The sequence below is a fragment of the Danio rerio genome, chromosome 15 (assembly GCF_049306965.1).
Source record: "Danio rerio strain Tuebingen ecotype United States chromosome 15, GRCz12tu, whole genome shotgun sequence".
NCBI lineage: Eukaryota > Metazoa > Chordata > Actinopteri > Cypriniformes > Danionidae > Danio > Danio rerio.
In genome coordinates this window covers 47,330,001-47,352,058 of record NC_133190.1, presented here as the reverse complement: position 1 = coordinate 47,352,058, position 22,058 = coordinate 47,330,001, and the positions used below count along the sequence as shown (strand labels likewise).

At 38.8% G+C, this 22,058-nt stretch overlaps 1 protein-coding gene and 1 long non-coding RNA gene across 14 annotated transcripts in view; one reads left to right on the top strand and one right to left on the bottom strand.

Moving 5' to 3' along the window:
- The window catches only part of gria4a (glutamate receptor, ionotropic, AMPA 4a), a 202,852-nt gene that overhangs the window by 122,821 nt on the left and 57,973 nt on the right, over positions 1-22,058 (top strand). For all 9 annotated transcript variants that reach the window (XR_012390439.1, XR_012390438.1, XR_012390437.1 and 6 more), the window contains 1 exon segment: positions 11,166-11,539. Coding sequence is in view for 5 of the 9 variants with exons in the window: in XM_068213508.2 (XP_068069609.1) it covers positions 11,166-11,539 (374 nt within the window). In the remaining 4 variants the exon portion in view is untranslated.
- Positions 1-22,058, bottom strand: part of LOC141377928 (uncharacterized) — a 163,357-nt gene that overhangs the window by 122,438 nt on the left and 18,861 nt on the right. The gene's annotated exons all lie outside the window — the stretch shown is intronic.

Here is a 22,058-nt window from a genome sequence, read left to right as displayed (position 1 = left end):
AAGAACGGACAAAAGAAAGGAAGAAAAGTGTCACTTTTAAAAGTTTTGGTTTCGGTTTGTGTCGTTTTAATGCTCAGCCTCGTTACGCGCTGAATGACATTTGTCTGTGTTTGTGGAAAAGCATGCGAGTCAGCCGGCCCAATATGAGGGGGGCAGAGCAGGATTCTCCCGATGACCAACGGCGCAATACTGTTCTTTATTATAACCCGCATCAGTTTAAACTCAGTAAAGGCGAGCTTCTTTGGCGATGGTGTTTTAGCGGACATTTGCGCTGTTGCAGCCTGATCTCACGAGGAAACGTATGAAAAAGTTACGAATTGCCGTGAGATTGTGTTGCCTGAACCCGCAGTGCATGCAACACATCGAGATTCAGTGTACTTTTCACTCTTCAGCATAGACTGTAAAATATTTGGATGTAGTATCCGTGACATCACCCATAGGTTTCTGAAGAGCGCAAAAGAAGCCACAAGTAGGCGCGGCCAACCATCGCCATTTTGTTCGCGCGTCATCACACCCACGGCGGGATACCAAACAAGGGCAAAGAGGCGGAGAGTGGGCGGAGCTACAGACACCTGCTGGCATTTAGCTTGGACCTGGTTCAGACACACTTTACTTTAGGAGAAATGCTTAATACTTCATCACCTGTGACTCGTTTGTATTCTGACCACTTGTGCTTGGTTGTACACTATATCAATAAAGTGTTTAGTCTTTTAAAAACACTGCTGTAATACATTGAGCCACTAAACACTGTTCTTATGACGTTTTTAAACAGGAGGAAAACGCGAATTACTTCCAAACACTTCAGATATAGTCTGTGTTAGTTACTGTAAGACTATTGATAAAATCCAGCATAACACTGTATGACAACACTTCAGATGACTGTTCTAGAGCCTACAGCTAATCAATCTGACAGATTCTGCAGTGCATTACAGCTCTAAATATAAATATAAACGATAAATGATCTTAAATAAAACAAATACATGTATAGAGATGGTATATAAGTAAATAACTTTACTCACAGGGGAAACGGAGGCCACGTGAATGGTTTGTGAGCACAATTAAGTGCACTCAGCATGCCATGCCATCTAATAATTGTAGGAAACAAGTCCAAAAGGCAGTCGACTGTGTAAAGCCACATAAAACAACACAGAAATACGATAAATATGCCGAGTTCAGTGGCTAATCTGCAGGATTCAGCTGAGGTGACGTGACGGCGACCAACGAGACCTAGCTGTCACTCAAGTGGCCACACCCCTAATTATGCAAACTTAATATAACTTAATATAAAGGAAACGGATGAGTTATTAAAAAATTCACCCCCCTCACAGTTGTTTTGAAGGGTAATATTAGCTGTATGAACCAAAATCTTTTTTTGTAGCAGGCTGTAAACACCTTTTTTCTGCTGTAAAGTTGGCCATTCTAACAGTTGGCTCAACTGAAATTTGCTCTATTTTGGAGCCCGGAGCAGCCAGGACTAGCGGAACTTCGGATGAATTGCAGTTTTAGTTACTTCCGTATTGGCCTACTGAGAGAGAGCGGGAGGTTGCCGCTTGCTCTTCAGCTGTTTGCATTCCCCGCAGTCACAAAAGCTCCCTCCCTGTCACCTGACAGCGGAAAGTCTTGAGTGATTGACAGCTCATATGAACCAATATAGCGGCAGGGAAGACCGATTTTACCACGTTTTTAGAAAAAAAAACAAAAAAACAGGTACAAAAAAACACTACAACCATTATATGCAGTCGCACGAATGCTTCCGATATATATTATGAGGTCGCATAGCTTAAATTTCAGGCGCATATGCGACCAAAATGGTTGCAATTTCAAGCCCTGTGCCAACACGAGGAGAACATGCAAACTCTGCACAGAAATGCCAACTGACCCAAATGGGACTCGAACCAGCAATTTTCTTGCGCTGACAGTGCTAACCACTGAGCCACCGTGCCGCCCCCAACAGTACACGCAGTTCATATTACATTTACAAAAATCGGTAACAGTGTTCAAGCTATATTCAGTTACCTGTCTAAATGTGTTTGCATCTTTAATTGACCAGCAACAAGACACGAATGAGACACAAACCAAAATAAGCAACACATTTACGCAGAGAAAGATTTGCCCATCACTCTGTTATCATTATTATTATTGAGCCTGAAGCCATGGCATCTGTTCTCTGACCAGGACTGAAGGCGTGCATTTGCCGTGAGCATTTATTCAGCGCTCAAGGCTTTTCTCTCTGAGAGTGAACAGCATTAATTGAGCGCGCACCTCCATCAGATCAGTCACTCTCCGACACCTCGCTGAGACTCCGACAGAGAAAGCAAACGCTCCTGCAGACGAGTGTTAATGAGCTCAGCGAAGGACAGATGCGTCTCTTTCTGGCCCATTAAACTCCCTCATCCCGCAAAACCTCCACACGCAGAGTTACGGCTTTAAGCAGGACGCAGAGAGATTTCAGGAGAGACCCGAGAGTGTCATCCGGCATTATTACGTTTATATATGTAGCTCTGGATTCTGAACTGTTTGACATCTGTTCTTCACTGTGCTGGTTTAAAGATACTGAAAATGATGCTTTTATTTGACAAGACGTGCAGGGTAATTGATGATGAAAAATATATATCTTAATTCAATATTATATCAAATTAATAATAAAGCGGGGAAAATAAATATTTAACACGTGATGTTTTTTTTCCTGGGAATATTATTTCTAAAGGAGCTGTTGACATGGAATTGAAGCAGATTTTGGTAATAATGGTGCTGGGAGCTTAAAGATGCCTCGCATATGGAGAATGAAGTCTCATGCACTCTATTGGATTCGCCTCAGGTGATTGGCTGGGCCATTCTACAGCTTGATTTTCTCTCTCTGAAAGCATCTGAGAGTTTCCTTGGCTGTGTTTTGGATCATGGTCTTGCTGAAATGTCCACCCTGGTTTCATTTCATGAAATGTCCAGCTGATATTCATTTACACTGAGGAAGGGCAGAGGGTTGCTGAAGAACTACTGAGAGATTTCAGCCGCTGTCTGGGCTTTCACTGCCGAACTACACCTCCCTTTCTTCATGTGTTTAATACTCTTTCCCTGCATCATTTCATTTTATTACACATAACTTCATTTGTAAACTAATTAGATTTGTTTTCTTTGCACATATAGATTTCTTTGGTTGTTACCAACATCCGGGAAAATTTTCAAGTCAACAGCACCTTTAGAAATATGTTTCCTGACAAAAATAGTGATGTGTCAAATACTTATTTTCGCCGCTGTATATACACTCAATAAAATAAAAAATAAACAAAATAAAATATCATTATCATATTAATTTCAAATTAATTAAAATTAATTATAAATACACAATTTTACACAAAAAAATAAACAAAATAAAAAGCAGACTTTTTTAGTTTAAAATTAAAGAATATTTAAAAATGTAGATTATTTAGAGAAAAAATATATTAAATATAAATACAATTTAAATTATTTCCCAGAGAGGGGTTGCGGCTGGAAGGGCATCCGCTGCATAAAAACTTGCTGGATAAGTTGGCGGTTCATTCCGCTGTGGCGACCCCGGATTAATAAAGGGACTAAGCCGACAAGAAAATGAATGAATGAACAATTTAAATTATGAATTTTACTGTCATTTTTTGACATTTGAAAAAAACATTGACATTTTAAAAATTTAAACAGTGTTTTTAGTTATTTTACTAATAAGTTAACCATTTTTACAGTGCAGCCATTTTGACAAAATTTAATTGTTGTATTTAACAGTTGTTTTTTTTACAATTAACAGTAGCCATTTAATCATTATAATATTATTAAAACAACACTTTCATTAATATAATACAACAAAAATTACAAAAATGTATAAATTGATTGAAGAGTTTCCTCTAAATTAAGCATTTTAGCCAGGTTCCCGAGTGTAGGTTCTGTAATTTCACTTTCATAGCAAAATTTTTTTACAGATAACAGTTTAACAGAGCAAGGACATTTTCACAGTATGTCTGATAGTATTTTTTCTTCTGGAGAAAGTGTTATTTGTTGTATTTTGGCTGGGACAAAATTATTAGCCCCTTTAAGGTAATTTTTTTTCCGATTGTCTACAGAACAAACCATCATTATACAATAACTTGCCTAATTACCCTAACCTGCCTAGTTCACCTTAATAACCCAGTTAAGCCTTTAAATGTCACTTTAAACTGTACAGAAGTGTCTTGAAAAATATCAAGTAAAATATTATTTACTGTCATCATGGCAAAGATAAAATAAATCAGTTATTAGAAATAGGATTCTAAAACTATTATGCTTAGAAATGTGCTGAAACAATCTTCCCTCCATTAAACAGAAATTTGAGAAAAAAATAAACAGGGGTGCTAATAAGTCAGGGGGGCTAAAAATTCTGACTTCAACTGTATATATATATATATTTTTTTTTTTACATGAATATTTAATAATATAACTTACTGTAAATACTTATAGCAATAAACATTAGTTTATAGGCCTATTTCCTTTTAGTGAAGAAAAATTTGATTTATAGGTGTGCATTTTAGTTTCTTATGCATCAAATATCTAATATTTTTCTTGATTGTAATTTCTTACTAATTCTTATATCTGTGTTATATTATTTTCTGTGGCGGTTCATTCCGCTGTGGCGACCCTTAATAAATAAGGGACTAAGCCACAGTAAAATTAATGTATAAATTATTTTCTGTGAAGTGGCTTCTGGCTATAACATGTTCACATCTAAATGGTTATAAGACATGTGTTTAAAAGACTATATTCAGCATCCTTCATTTTATTCTCTTAGGTAAGGTGAGATCTTCTTTAAGAGGGAAAATGTGCTTAATACATTATAAAACTTGAAGCATTAGAATCAGTACTCGGTATCAGCTGCAAAAATTCAGATCAGAGCATTCTTAATTAAAGCACATTTATATACACAATTCCACAAGCAGTACTACAGTTCCTAAATCACATCATTCAAAATTATAAAACAGAAAGAGTGCAGCCGACACACACACGCACGCACGCACGCACGCACGCACGCACGCACGCACGCACGCAAGCACGCACGCACGCACGCACGCACGCACACACACACACACACACAGGCTGTGTTCAAAGAGTTACATAAAAAAAGACCAAAGACCCAAAAAACCCAGACTGTTTTGATTATATCATTATTAATTTTAAGGGTAATATTTCATTCATTCCCTAATATAAAAAGCATTGCATAAACCTGAATCCACCATAATCTATTGCAGGAATTACTACAAAAATTACTTTTCCAGCAGGTCTGAAATAAATGTCTGATACAAAACAGCACAGAGAACAACATGTTATTGAAATAATGGTTTTCTTTCATGGCTGCACACAAAAACAAATGTGATTGTTTCTGTGTAATATGATGTATGATTCACAAGTTCTTATAATAACTCTTTGCGTTATGTTTCATGCATAACTCAAATACTATATTTACGTTTTATACATTACTCATATGTTACAGGGGTCGAAATGAACCTTTTTGCTTGGTAGCACCGGTGCTCCTAACTTTAAAAATTTAGGCGCATCAGACAAAATTTAGTCGCACCCACCAATTATGAGCACCGTTACTACAAGTTTTATACAAACATATTTATTGTATTTGAAATCAACACCAATCAAACTAACAAGCAAAAAAAAAATTAACACATCAGGGTTCAACGCTAAGGATTTTTTTTATACGGGTCCGATCGGGCCATTGGTTGAGATTTTTACTTGCCCTGCCAAAATTTTCACTGGCCCCACCAAAAAAACTAAAAAGTTAATAGCTATTTCTTCGCGACATATTTTAAATAGTGGCAAAATTATGCCTGTGAATCTAGAATTTAAACATTTTAAATATGTTAATAAATAAAATTCAAGATTTTATGGAAATGAAGCAAATACTTCTGTATGTGCTGGTGTTTTAATGCAATTCTAAATAATTTTTATAAAAATGGCTTGCCAAACTGACAACTGTTTTATTTATTTATTTATTTATTTATTTATTTATTTATTTACTTTTCAGTTTCTTAATTTTGTACCCATGTAATTGTCTGCTTCTAAGACTTTAGAAACAGACGTTTTCTTTTAGCCTCATTGTTTAATTTTGCCGCCATGTTGCCATCTTTTCGCTGTACTGGTTGTTACCAGGTTACAAAAAAAAACAAAAAACAAAACGTGCTCATCCTTGCTGGCCGATAGGGGCCAGTAGCAATCCTGTCTACTGTCCCGAGTGTCTTTCACGCTGGCCCCGGGCCACCGGGCAGTCCTTATTGTTGAGCCCTGCACATATATGCAAGCATGAGGAAAATATGTCTGAACGAAATCCCGTTATCACAAGAAAATAGATTTTTATAACAGAACTGAGTGACCAAAGCATACACGGAGCGCTCACCGGCCCTGCACACACTGCTTGAATGAATCTGTTAACGGTATAACTGTGCTGTTCTCACAAGTGCTGTCTGATATTGCACTGATGCTTTTGACACATACTGTACCTTATTATATGCATACATGTTAATAGCAATACCGTTTTTTTTTTAGGAGTAGTGATGTTAGTTTACTCAGTGTAAGCCTGTTTGTGATGGTGTACGTGGTGTTAAATTTGACTTATATCTGCCACGTGCACGGCGGACAGCATCTGGCGATTATATGAAGGATTAAACAGAAGCTCTCGTGCTAGATGTGGCAAACAGTTACCTGAAAACTCCATCCCACAGACTTTTCATAGCAGACTTGAAGCCAATGGAAGTCTTCTACTCTTGAAAAAGTGTAGATGGTGGATTAACATTCAGCACATGGTCACTAGTAAGATGTGTCATTATTTGTAACTTTAGATGCCATGGTTTCTAAAACTAAATCTGTCAGTGTTTTCTTTATTCTCATCTTCAGGGCTTTACAATTTTTCGCGGTAGCAGCTCTCTCTCTGTCATCCCAAGCCAGAAGGCGCTGAGTGATTGACAGCTGATATTAACCAATCATTCGCGTTTAGTCCTATAGCAGTAGTGGGCCAATAAGAAGAGCACGAAGGCGGGGCAAGCATTACGGACTTAGCTTTGTTTACTGCAGCAAGTTGACATGACAACTGTTTTAAACCATTCCCAAACGCTGTGTTTCAAGTGCAGACAAAGAGCTTAGAGATGCATTCTGCGTGAATGTCTCCCGAATTCGCACATGTGGTGAACATTTTGCAGTAAAAACTGGTCGCACACAACAATTTTAAGCACTTGCAGAAATGCTCCCAAATTTATTTTAAGCTCGCATAGATAAAATTTCGGGCGCATATGCGACCAAAATGGTCGCAATTTCGAGCCCTGTGTTAATATACAAGCATATCTTTTTAAAGGCATGGATTACCAGATACAAAACAAAAAAGGTTTGGAGCCATATATGAGAGAGTAAATGAAAATTAAATGTTGTTTTTTGGGGGGTGAACTAACACTTTAAAGTTAAATAGTAAAAGTATTAGATGTACCATTAAAATGTACTGTTCTTCCTTGGTCTTTTACAGCATTTTCTCTAACCCTTTTTTTCTTTGCACAGCGTGTTGTGATTAATCTAAATGCTGGTGGGTTTGGTTCAAGGCTTATAACTGCATTTTTTTTTTCCAACACAGCTGGAGAAAATAAATGAAAAATACATTTTCAGCACCGCAGCTGCTGAAAAAGCATACAAGCGCAGTCTCTTTATTCAGCTGAAATGTTCAGAGTCATGCTTTAGAGGGCAGGCGGATTCACAAATTACTCACGTCTATTACAATCTTCAGTTCAAGTTAGTGGGAATTGCAGAAAATGTTAATTATGAGCCTTGGGTTGCTCAAGGGATTTTTTTATAAGAAAAAAAAAAAGAGGAATACAATACAGCGTTTTCTGCTCTGCGACTCTGTATTGAACTGCAGACGTGCTTCATAGAGTTTGAATGCGACCTCTTGCTTGCATTAACAGCATCGCTTTCTCTCTCTATTGCTGGAGGCCTCTAATTAAATCCAACAGTGAAACCACTTCATGTTTTCCTACAGGCACCAGGAGGGACGAAAGATGCCCTACTTCCACTGTGACCTTTTACTTGTGTTAAACCACTGAGGCAGTGTAAACATTACTGTCCGCAAGTCCCTCAGACGCCCCTAAAACCTTCATTCATTGATGAAAGCAACTCCTCCAATACTATATTTACTGTAAATGTGCTGTAAAAAGCATCGCTCAAATTTATGGACTGTAACAACCATGTTTAGACACCGATGCCACAGTAAAGCTTCTGGTGACTCAATAAGGGGATTACAACTGCACAGACAAGAGTACATAATGTGTATTGCACAGTACATAGCGTAACTCATCCTTTAAATGTGCCATAGAATGCACTGATATAATGTTTTAAATTGTTCTCTGAATATATGTGGCTAAGGTAAGTGTAACAATTCTCCAGAAATGGTTTTGCAAGTCCATTCGTAACCCTATAGGAATCGGCTCATAATATTAGATGGTTGGTTCTGACCATATTTGGAAGGGTCATGAATATTTATGAGCTATGACCTTTCACTTGTGGTAAACCACTGAGGCGGTTTAAACATTACAGTCCGCAAGACCCTCGGATGCCCAGAAGCCTCCATTCATTGATGAAACCAACTCCTCCAATACAATATTTACTTTAAATGTGCTATAAAATGCATCGCTCAAAAGATATTTCATTATCTACACCTGTTAAAAAGGGTTTGGTGGAAATGTATGGGCTGTAACAACCTGGTTTGGACACATTGATGCCACAGTAAAGCTTCTGGAGACTCAATAAGGGGATTACAACTGCACAGACAAGACTACATAATGTGTATTGCACAGCACATAGCGTAACTCATCCTTTAAATGTGCCATAGAATGCACTAATATAATGTTTTAAATTGTTCTCTGAATATATGTGGCTCAGGTAAGTGTAACAATTCTCCAGAAATGGTTTTGCAAGTCCATTCGTAACCCTATAGGAATCGGCCCATAATATTAGATGGTTGGTTCTGACCATATTTGGAAGGGTCATGAATATTTATGAGCTATGACCTTTCACTTGTGTTAAACCACTGAGGCGGACTGCGGACTGTAAACATTACAGTCCGCAAGACCCTCGGATGCCCAGAAGCCTCCATTCATTGATGAAACCAACTCCTCCAATACAATATTTACTGTAAATGTGCTATAAAATGCATCGCTCAAAAGATATTTCATTATCTACACCGGTTAAAAAGGGTTTGGTGGGAATGTATGGGCTGTAACAACCATGTTTGGACACACTGATGCCACAGTGAAGCTTCTGGTGACTCAATAAGGGGATTACAACTGCACAGACAAGACTAAATAATGTGTATTGCACAGCACATAGCGTAACTCATCCTTTAAATGTGCCATAGCATGCACTGATGCAAAGTATTAAATTGTTCTCTGAATATATGTGGCTGAGGTAAGTGTGAAAATTCTCCAGAAATGGTTTTGCAAGTCTATTTGCAACCCTATTAGAATTGGCCCTTATAATAGATTGTTGGTTTCGACCATATTTGGAAGGGTCATAAATATTAATGAGCTATGAACTTTTAGTTGTGTTAAACCATTGAGTCCCTTGGCTGCCCAAAAGCATCCATTCCTTGATGAAACAAACTCCTCCAATACTATATTTACTGTAAATGTAATATAAAATGCATCGCTCAAAATATATTTCATTATCTAGACCTGTTAAAAATAGTATGGTGGAAATTTATGGGTTGTAAAACACACTGATGCCACAGAAAAGATTCTAGTGACTCAATAAAAGAATTTCAACTGCACAGACATGACTATGTAATGTGTATTGCACAGCACACAGCGTAACTCATCCTTTAAATGTGCCATAGAATGCACTGATGCAATGTGTTAAATTGTGCTCTGAATATATGTGGCTGAGGTATGTGTAAAAATTGGTTTCAGAAATGGTTTTACAAGTCCTTTCGTAACCCTATTGGAATCGGCCCCTAATAGTAGATGGTTGACCTTGACTATATTTGGGAGGGTCATGAATATTAACGAGCTATGACCTTTTACTTGTTTTAAATCACTGAGGCAGTGTAAACATTACTGTCTGCAAGTCCCTTGGATGCCCAAGAGCCTTCACTCATTGATAAAACCAACCGCTTCAATCTTGTACTTACTGTAAATGTGCCATAAAATGAATCGCTAACAAGATATTTCATTATCTAGACCTGTTAAAAAGGGTTTGGTGGAAATTTATGGGCTGTAAAAACTATGTTTGGACACACTGATGCCACAGTAAAGCTTCTGGTAGCTCAATAAGGAATTACAACAGCACATGCGTGACTATGAGGTGTACTGCAACGCACATAGCATAACTCATCCTTTAAATGTGCCATAGAATACACTAATGCAATGTTTTAAATTGTTCTCTGAACATATGTGGCTGAGGTAAGTATGAAAATTCTCCAGAAATGGTTTTGCAAGTCTATTTGCAACCCTATTAGAATTGGCCCTTATAATAGATTGTTGATTTTGACCATATTTGGAAGGGTCATGAATATTACCTGAAATGTTCTCATATAGCCTCTATGTGACTGTGCTAATTCCAGAGGTTATGAATATGGTTTTATGGTATTTATTACAAACATGCACAGTTTTAAAAATGTTTAAACTCATTCTTAAATTGCAGCTGATCACAGAGAGTTACACAAATCTTTTAATCCGATTTTCTTTGCAAATCCTGTTCTGTGGGCATGTATTAATTTATGGAGACAGGTTAATATGCTCATGTCAATCAATTCAGCGCAGGGAAAACTGCACTCCTACATCAGACTGCAGTAGGCCTCAAAATCAATGACATTTGGATCCAATTTTACAATCAGGAATTTTCAAAAAAGAGACTCGTTGTGTTTCTGTCACTTCAATATGACTGTGGACACACTAAACCATACACAATTGTGTTCAAACAGCTCACAAATGTTGATTTTCATCATAGGTGCCCTTTAGAAGAAAAATGAAACTCGAAATATTTGTTTGAATCCAGTAAAGGATAAGTAAATGATGAACCATTCTATCAACGGAAAATCAATATTGTTGTATCAATTAAAAGTCTTATCGACAACTACTGGATCATCATTTGCATCCCTAATCTCAGCCTTTCTCCTCCATCCACAGAAAGCGGAAATCGCTGTGGCCCCTTTGACCATCACTCTGGTCCGGGAGGAGGTGATTGATTTCTCCAAGCCCTTCATGAGTCTGGGCATCTCCATCATGATCAAGAAGCCGCAAAAGTCCAAACCCGGCGTCTTCTCCTTCCTGGACCCGCTGGCCTACGAGATCTGGATGTGCATCGTGTTCGCCTACATCGGCGTGAGCGTGGTGCTCTTCCTGGTCAGCCGCTTCAGCCCGTACGAGTGGCACACCGAGGAGCCAGAGGAAGGCTCCGACGGTCCGCCCAGCGACCAGCCCCCCAATGAGTTCGGCATCTTCAACAGTCTCTGGTTCTCCCTCGGCGCATTCATGCAGCAGGGCTGCGACTTCACACCCAGGTGAGAGAAGCTTTATGAGGGTATCCAATTTTCTTGCCATTAATTGCTGAAAACAGAGATGTTGCTAGACATAAAGCTTTACTAGGCCACAGGCCCTTAAAGGGCCATGAAACCCCCTCATTTCAGCAGGGTGTTTTCACACCTCTACTTTGGAAAAAGTCAGAAAAGTGGGCGTGTCCAGCTCTGTTTAGGGGAGAGTGTCGGAGGAACTAAAGTAAGATGGTGTGGGAGTGTCTATTTGGGCATGCGTGAGTTTCAGAGTCAAAATAGACACACACACACACACACACACACACACACACACACACAGGAGAAAGTGATGGTGTTTGACCTACATCTGTAGTCGAATTATTTGCCAAATTATTAAATGTTGGACTTTAACTGCAGTTTGGCTCTTTCATTCAGGGAATTCATTCATGCCCCTCGCGACAAACGAGATATTTGATTCGATGAGCTGCTCTAAGCGTGTATTTTTCATGCAATGTTTGATACCGCACGGCAAATGAGAGAAAAAAACCCTCCGCATTTCCCGGAAACTTAGATGCACACGGCAGGTAGCGTCAGAAAGCCGCTTGTGTTATTCCGGTCACTAAATGCGGTGAAAAACCCTACACGAGGTTAAAGTTTGGTTGTGGTGCTAACATGTTTACACTCGGTGCAATAGTTAACTTAGTTCGATATGAACAAACTGAATAAACAAAGAGCACTGGTCGCTCACTTACCAAATCTGTAGAGACAGGACAATCACCAGCAACTAGAGCCGCGTCTTTATTAAGAGAAGACTACAAGCGAATCCAGATCTCAGCGTTTGCAGATGAGAACAGCTCTCAGGTAAACAATAATCCTCCTTAGACACATAAGTTATTGTTGTCGAGCGTCGCGTACACTGTTAATCTACACGTGAGTCTGAGCTCTCACAGAGAGAAAATGAAAACGAAACTTAACTGCTGCAAACTATAAAAGCAACACTTCACGCTTGTTTTGCCAACACAACGTGGTGTGTCTGTCGTCTAAACACTGTGACAGTAATGAATATTAATGAAGTTGCACAATAGAGCGCGCTGATTGGTTTAAACCAAGCCTTACTCATGCATTAATGCATCACACTGTAAGACGTAATAACCAAGTGTGCCGCAAGCCTACGTTTGAGTGAAGGTTTCGGCCGTTAGATCGCCCCCTGGGGGCTGGCTGCAGTACAAGTCATAAAGCCCACCTCCTCCGTGTTAATGAAGGAGACTTGAGCCCAAATAAAAAAAAAATATTACACTTGCAATAAAATGTCCCGAAAGATAGTTCTGGTCGATTAAGGCACTGGTTATTGTGCTGAAATAGGTGCAGATCTTCATTTTTGTAAACAGTTTGTTTTTAGCAGTAATTTAATGCTGGGCGTGTCATCGTGATTGACAGCTGTGATTGACAGTTTCTCAAAGCGCGGCGTCTGAGCTTCGGCAGGAGACTGAAGTAGACTGAAATGTTATTATTCGATTTCTGTGTTATTTTACCATGACAAAATGAGTTTAGCAGTAAACTATAGTTTCTGACATACATGATCCTGGTGGAACACTGTTTATTCGCTAAGTTCAGGGCTTTTTTCGGGCTTTATTAGTTTGCTGATACACGCCTAACCACCCAGATAGCAAGACACAGTTCCGGCTAGATTCTCGCCTGCCGGAGACTTATCTCTTAGAGCTCAGACTGACTAATGTTACCTCTGCTGGACCTACTCCGGATGCCTGGACTCACTGCCCGATCCCAGTCCGAGTCAATCGAGCCAGATGCGGCGGCCGAGCGAGCCGGCGCTGCCGCATGCGAGCCGGAATCAGCCCGCGACGCCGCGAGTAAGTTGTGCGCTGCGGCCTGGAGCTGGCGCGATTGAATATATAAAACCCTCATATTTGTTAACGTTATTAAATCCATTTGTGTTGATATGACAGCAAACGCATGCTGAGAAGTTCGGGGGGCGTAGTTGATTTTACATAAAGCGTTTGATTGGAAGCTCGACTCCGCTCATTTTCGCGGCTCCTCCTCTGGCTCCATCAGACAGTCCTTCTGCGCATGTCTGGCTCCAATTTCAGCAGTCTTTTGCGACAGTTTGTGCCCGTCAAGCAGGCGTTTTGCCCTCAAGGCGTTCAATGGGAAAAAGGGCTGTCGCGTCGTCCATATTTTTTACAGTCATTGGTAATAACACTCACTCTGGCACAGACGTCCAGTCTGCACGCTGGAATACACGCTATTATGTCATGACCGTGACGCAGCTTCAAAAATTCGTTTCAAACCGGAAGTACGAATTTGCTTGAAATAACGCAAAAACAACCAATTTACACTTTTTAGTGAAATATAGGTGTCCTAATAGTGTTTTTAGCAGTGTGGGACACATATACGACTGTCAACAGCTCAAAACATGTGTCTTGGTGTTTCGTGACCCTTTAACCGCACCCATTAGTTTTGCACACTTGCAAAACTTACTGCATGCTGACACCTCCTGGCTGTTGGGCTAGTTTTACAATGTTATTTCTTTAGTTTTATAGATTTAGTAGGACTATTTTAGAAACAAATTATTCCATTTCATAATCAATTATTAAAGTATAACTTTAATTAAAACCAGGATATGCGTTAATAAGACGTGGTCGTGGAAGCGAATTTGTTATTCGAATTATGTTCAGAGCTCCTAGTTTAAAATAGGCTAACAGTCAGTTAAACTATATAGTATAACACACACACAGCTGTCTAAATAAATAGGCAAAAAATACACAGTTGATCACTAGGGCCTATTAAAATCTTATTAAAAAAACTTTACTGAAAGAAAAAAAGCTCAAGAAAGAATGGCGCTTTCACACAGATTAGCTCGCGTGCTCTGGCTGCTACAGTATATCAGTTCAGTATGCTCAATATGTTACATAGCTGCCCCCTGCTGGCCATGTATTTCATATGTTAGACCTTGTTCTGCCTTGCTGCAGTTTACTGCGGAGACGTGCAACATTACTTTAAATCACTCGCGCATTCTCAGTAGCCGTATCTGTATGAGCAGCGCATTATTTTTCCTAAGGATTCACGCCGGGAGCAGGAGCAGCACGCCAGCATTAAGTTTTTCTGTATGTATGCGTCAGTTTGTTTCAATTAAACTACAGTTCTTTTACAAGCATTGATTTCGTTGTACATAGAGAATAATGTTTATTCTGGGATTAACTCCCTTAAATAATGCACTTACATATAAAAAGTAAACACTAACTCAAAGCATGGGGAACAGGCGATTTTTACTGGGGCATGTGTCCCAGTAAATAGGGTCTAGTGACGCCTCATGGCTGAAACCCATAGAACATAATTGAGTTTATTTATCATGTACAAGCAGCTGCCGCCATTGAAATATTTTTGGCTTAAGACTTCTGTTCTCATTGGTTTTTAGACGTTATATATATATATATATATATATGCGCGTGTTTGTTTGATGTATGTAAAATTTGGCCCGCGACAACGTTTTTTTTTGTTTTTGCATCTGGTCCTCTGCCCAAAAAGTATGGACACCCCTGAACTAGAGAATCTGAGAATTTAAATGTTTTTTTTTCTTTCTCGTAGCGGTTTATACTAGGGATGTAACGGTATTGTAAATACCGTCATACCGCAATATTAATTTTTTTCGATATTACCGTAGTCGCATGACTCGGTGAAACTATAGGTCTTCTGAGAAAATTTGCTCAGGCGAATGAAGCGAACGGGAGGTACCGGAAACTACAATTCCCATCAGCCCAGGCTTGGCCATAATCCCTTGTGGTCTGTTGTCGCTACAGATCCAGTAATGCGGAAATGGAGTGTGCTGCTAGAAGCGGGGATGAAAAAGAGCTGGAAAACCCTAAAGCGGGTGTTGTCGCACGCGTACTGAATAGCGGTGTTGTCGCGCGAGTTCTTATCAGCTGTGTTGTCGCGCGCGAGTTCTTATCAGCTGTGTTGTCGCGCGCGAGTTCTTATCAGCTGTGTTGTCGCGCGCGAGTTCTTATCAGCTGTGTTGTCGCGCGCGAGTTCTTATCAGCTGTGTTGTCGCGCGCGAGTTCTTATCAGCTGTGTTGTCGCGCGAGTTCTTATCAGCTGTGTTGTCGCGCGAGTTCTTATCAGCTGTGTTGTCGCGCGAGTTCTTATCAGCTGTGTTGTCGCGCGAGTTCTTATCAGCTGTGTTGTCGCGCGAGTTCTTATCAGCTGTGTTGTCGCGCGAGTTCTTATCAGGTGTGTTGTCGCGCGAGTTCTTATCAGCTGTGTTGTCGCGCGAGTTCTTATCAGGTGTGTTGTCGCGCGAGTTCTTATCAGGTGTGTTGTCGCGCGAGTTCTTATCAGGTGTGTTGTCGCGCGAGTTCTTATCAGCTGTGTTGTCGCGCGAGTTCTTATCAGCTGTGTTGTCGCGCGAGTTCTTATCAGCTGTGTTGTCGCGCGAGTTCTTATCAGCTGTGTTGTCGCGCGAGTTCTTATCAGCTGTGTTGTCGCGCGAGTTCTTATCAGCTGTGTTGTCGCGCGAGTTCTTATCAGCTGTGTTGTCGCGCGAGTTCTTATCAGCTGTGTTGTCGCGCGCGTACTGTAAAGCGGGACGGAGGGTATGTCGCATCGCGGGGGCACTTTTGATCATTTTGGAAGGGAACTTTCTATCCAAGACTAAAAAGGGCATGTGCACTGCACAGGTTGAGCACTGTGTGTGCACGTGCCTGCAAGTTGGGGAATACGACTAATAATCAGTCATGGGGACTGCAGAAACACAGCACACTGTTCAGATTGATGCAGACATGAGATCTCTATCTCACTCATGGCTTGTCCTCTCAAGTGGGGGAAAGACAATGCACAACGTTACCCACTGCTGTCAACCTGGGCCAAGTCATATCTCTCTGTCCCAGAAACCTCAGTCCCAAATGAGAGGGTTTTTTCTGTTGCAGGGGACATTGTAAATACCCAGAGATACCAGCTTTTACCAGATTATATTTATATGATAATTTTCCTTTAAACCCATCTCTATCTAAGTGAGTGAGTGATTAAATGTTGAATGTGATGAGTTTTCAACAATACTAAATTGAAACTTAATTTTTTTACATGGTTTATTAATTTTTGTTATTAAAATTGAAGTTCCTGTTTCAAAGCTTACAGATAGATGGCTAATTTGTATGTCATTGACACTTTTGGCACTTTTTTGGAGTATTTTCATAAGTTTTGTTTTTTCCTGTAAATGATTCAATAAATACCGTACCGTGACATTCATACCGAGGTATTACCGTACCGTGAAATTCTGATACCGTTACATCCCTAGTTTATACACATGTCAGGTTTAAAGAAATGTTATTTGCAGTACATTTTTGTACTTCCAACAGGCTTGATGATCTTTATTACAGCACACGTCAGATATTTCCTTATTTGGAGTGTAAAGCAGATAATTCCTCAGCTTTAGTTTGCGCTGACCAGCGCTTTACCCTGAAGCCTCGGCACAAAAAAATAATAATAATAAGAGCTGGACTTTGCGCTGAGGAAGAAAGCGCCACCTCAACGTCTCACAGCTTCCTTCAAGACAAACATTAAACTTTCATCCCTGCAGCTGCACGGCAGAAAATCACACTTTATTTTTAGAATATTTATAAGAATATAGCATTTTATTATTGATAGCTGGAGAATGCAGCACCATGAAATATTGATGCTCGGGGTCCGGGGAAAAGCGAGGCCGCTGAACTGCACAAATCTGTCCCAAAAAGAAACAAAACAAAAAAAAAAAGCTGCGACGAGTGAATCTGTGAACACCGTCTACTGCTGTTCTACGATAACAACACATTCACACCTTTTCTTATCAAAGATTTACACTGGCGTATCATGACGCGGTGTGTATTGTAACACAGGACTTAAACTAGTGTCTGAGAGCTTTCTGACAAAAAAAGCGACATGATTCCTGGCAAACGCAGCGCTGGCAGAGCTCACAGTGATCTGCAGTGTTTCAGAGAGGTTAATGGTGTCAGAAACACCGGCATTAGCATTAGCCTGGTGAGCAGCTGTGCATTAAAGCACATTACTGATTTACACTGCTACACACACGTGCCACGAGGCATGCATTTTTAAAGAGAACGTTCATCAGAGTACAGCATTTCAATGTATTAATACTGCTTCATGGTTTAAGCTAAACTTGAAGTCAATAGTTACTTAACATTTACCAACTCTAGTACAAGAACAAAACAACAGGGAATTTACATAGAGAGAGAAAGAGATGGAGAGATGTATACCCTAATTTTTAAACATCAATATGGTTATTATTTTCTTATTTGTGCATAGATTTATTTAATTTGTGATTGTTTTGAGATATGTACATGCAGTATATATATATATATATATATATATATATATATATATATATATATATATATATATATATCAGGGTTCAACGCTAAGGATTTTTTCTACTGGCCCGATCAGGCCAGTGGTTCTGATTTTTACTTGCCCGGCCAAAATTTTCACTGGCCCCACCTAAAAAAAAAGTTAATAGCTATTTGACTGTGTATGTGTGCGTGTGCGCGCATGTGTGTGTGTGTGTGTGAAAGGCTTAACGAGGTTAATTAGGTTAACTAGACAGGCTATGGTAATTAGGCAAGTTATTATATAACAATGGTTTGTTCTGGAGACAGTCTGAAAAACAATTAGCTTAAGGGGCTAATAAATTTGACCTTAAAATGGTTCATAAAAAATTAAAAACTGCTTTCATTCTAGCCAAAATAAAACAAATAAGACTTTATTCAGAGGAAAAAAATATTATTAGACATACTATCAACATCTCCTTGCTCTGTTAAACATAACTTAGGAAATATTTTAAAAAGAAAAAAACAACAAAGTGGGGCTAATAACTCTGACTTCAAGTGTATATATATTTACGGTAATTTTTGAAATGTTTTTTAAGGAAAATTAATCAAGGCTACATTTATTAAATGTAAAAAAAATTTAATTGTTTAATATTCATCAACATTTAAATAACTGCTTTCTTATTGTATGTAGTTTCAAATAAAATTATTACTCCAGACATTATTGCTTTTATTACTATTACCATTAATAAATATAATAATAATTAATATTAGTGATTTCTGAGGGATAATGTGACTGGAGTAATGAAGCTGAAATTTCATCTTTAAAATCACTGGAATAAATGAATAAATTATATGATAAACTACTTTTGAACAGTTATTTTATGCAACATTTCATAATTTGTATTTCTGATGAAATAATTGCAGCCTTGGTGAGCAGAAGAAGCTTATTTTATCATATATAAAAATTATACTTACCCCAAACTTTTGACCAGTTGTGTATAGAATATTTTATAATGTGCACTTTTGTGCACTTTTAACAACTTTTAACAATTTTAACAACCCACAGACATCGTCACCAAATACAAATCAGAGAGGTTAGACTTTCTTATACAGAGCCTCATTTCAATCTATCTATTGAATTAATCAATCTATTAAAGAAACGTTGGCTAGAATTCTGCATTTTAGGCTTAAATTATAGAGAGACATAGCAGATGAACCGAGACTTCATCAGATCGCGAAGAAGATCAATGTTGATCTGTCTTTTGAGCTGTCAGTGCGGAAATGAACAAAACAACTGGCCTAACACAACATATTATATGATTAAAATATGGAAAAATGATCAGATATTAACTTCGGTCAATTTTCCTGACGGATAAACTGAGATCAGGCTGGATAAACAGCTCTCTGTAATATTTCAGCATGCTTTCACTTTCGCATTTACAGGTAAGAATGACATCTCGCCCAGCTCATCATTCTCTCTTCATATAGCCGTGTATATGGCTAATACACAATCATAATACACTGTGATATAGCCTGGGTGGTTAGTTCGTTGCATTGTTTTGTTTTCTCACTACAATCGATCCGCTCAATAGGGCAGAGAACGTCTCATTCAGGCGATCTCGGACTGATTGATTTGGTGCGGATGCGGGCGCTGATGCGAGCGCTGAGCGCAACTGCTGGATATGCCAAACAAACCGCGCTAACGGGGGGAAACGAGACCGATTCCGAAACAAACGTCTATGTGTGAAAGCACCGTAAGATTGTATTTGCACACAATTGACAGACAGTCGCAGCACGCAGCTCTGGCTTAATCTGGCAGGCAAAAAGGCAGCACTGGCCCGATCGGGCCAGTAACATTCTGTACACTGGCCCGAGTGTCTCGCAAGCTGGCCCCGGGCCATCGGGCAGTCCTTATTGTCGAGCCCTATATATATATATATATATATATTTTTTTTTTTTCTCCCTTTGGCAATACAGTACTAGAATACAAATTATCAAATCTAAAAAAAATCTAAATCTGTTCTAAATGTTATTATTGGACATTAAAACAGCGTTGTCCTTAGATGCTGGCTAAACATTGAATTTTGGTTATCTGACATCACAACCTAAATTTAACCTAATATTAACATCTTATGACTAGGCCCACACGGAATCTGTGCGCAGAATTCCGCAGATTTTCCGCAGAATTCTGCAGATTTTAGCTCATCATTAATTCTGTTTATTTACTTGAGTAAATCTGAATTTATTCAGTTTTTATCCAGCAATTTATTACTTTTTATTTCATTTATTAAGGTTTTAGTTATGACACTATGCTGGATACTCCAAAAATAATTCCGCAGAAATCCGCAGATTTTTACCAAAATTCTCTGCAGAAATAACAAAAAACGTCTGTAGATTCCGTCTGGCCATGCTTATGACATTGTGTGCCTGCTGGGCAATAACTTGATGCACTACAGAATGTTACGTTTACACACACATGCACAAATTACAATGTAAATGCACCAGCTTTTAACAGCAGAATACTCACTACTCTTGAGTACTTCTGAGAGCTCTACTTTTTACTCATACTTTGAGTAATATTCACAACAGATACTTTTACTCTACTCACACTACATTTTTAGGCAAGTAATGGTACTTTTACTTGAGTATGAATTCGCAGTACTCTTTCCACCACTGGTTAATTGTGTTGAAGGAGCAGTATCAACAGATATTTAGCAGATAGTCTACTGACACTCAAACGAGAATTAATTGGCATGTACTTGAAATGCAACTTTTAGTCAACAAAATGTGTAATACCATCAAAATAAAGTCTTAGAAAATTATACAATAATTCCATGTCAATAAATTAATACATTATATATATATAATTAATACATTTTAAATGCATATATGCTATGTATGGTGTGCACAGCACTTAATTAACATTTTTTATCAATAATGATAATAATAAGGGATACAATAACTTAGTCCATTGACATTAAAACAACCTTGTGAAGATATTAAGCAGTTATAAACACTGTTTATGATGATACGCTCAAATTACAGTAAATCACTTACAGTTATTCCTTTATTTCTGGCTCGGCATTCTGTCACTGAGAACTAAGCCGCCACATTACTGAGGGCAAAAGCATCACAAATGCTGTTTGATGATGTCTAGATGTCAGCGAAGCACACAGACACGCTTTAAGTGTAATTTAACGCAGATGTCTAGTAAACAATCAAGCCAATGTGTCTGTGTATAAACAGCAGCTGCAGCAAATTGATTCTCTATTATCAAGTCTCACATGGGCTGAGAGAACATGCAAAGAGGAGGACTGTTTGTCCTTCAGTTTCATCTGTCTGTGTGTGTGTGTGTGTGTGTGTGTGTGTGTCTCCTGCTCTCCTTCCTGACATCAGGACTTTCCATCAATATCACCACTGCAGTCTGGATTGGGCTGTCAGTCAGGCAGACACTGAGAAAATTGCACACTTTTTCCTCCACAAATCAAACATTCTTGCTTCCTTTAAAAAAAAAAAAGTTTCAAAACAGGTCACTTATGTGATGCCGTGTAATGTTTTACAGAGAGAATCTTTATGCATTACAAATAGAGGCCACTGATGTGATTTTAAAGGTGCTTTCAAGGTTAAAAATGATACTTTGTTGGTTTTTTTAGCCGTTTGGGTTCTGTTTTACACCAGGCCGAATGCTCTGAACTTAACCAGTTGAAATGAACTAAAAAGCAGTCATGTGACAAGATCTACTTCAGTTGTTGTCAAGACGAATTTCCTCAACTGCTGATTCTCATTTTAGCCAGAATCGTGCAGCTCTAATACACGGCACACAAAAAAATAAAATAATAAGGAGGCATGTGGAGATAACGCAAAATGTAAATATAGTATTTTTAGCATGTCAAAGTCATATTTATGTGTATAAAATATATTTTCCCAACAATATAATTGTGGCTAGTAAAAATGCTGAGTGGCTAATAATGGAAAACTACTAGCCACAGTGGCGGGTGATCAAAAAAGTTCATGTCAAGCGCTGGTGATTATTAAAAATAGAATACATTTTTACCATCAGAAGCTGCTTGTAATCACACACTGATGCTTATCTTCACACACACCTGTTTAAACCCCTTATAAAAGTGATTTCTGCATAACAGCTCCCCTTTAAAGGGCACCTAGGTTACCCCTTTTTTCAGATTTAATATAAGTCTTTTGCGTCTCTAGAATGT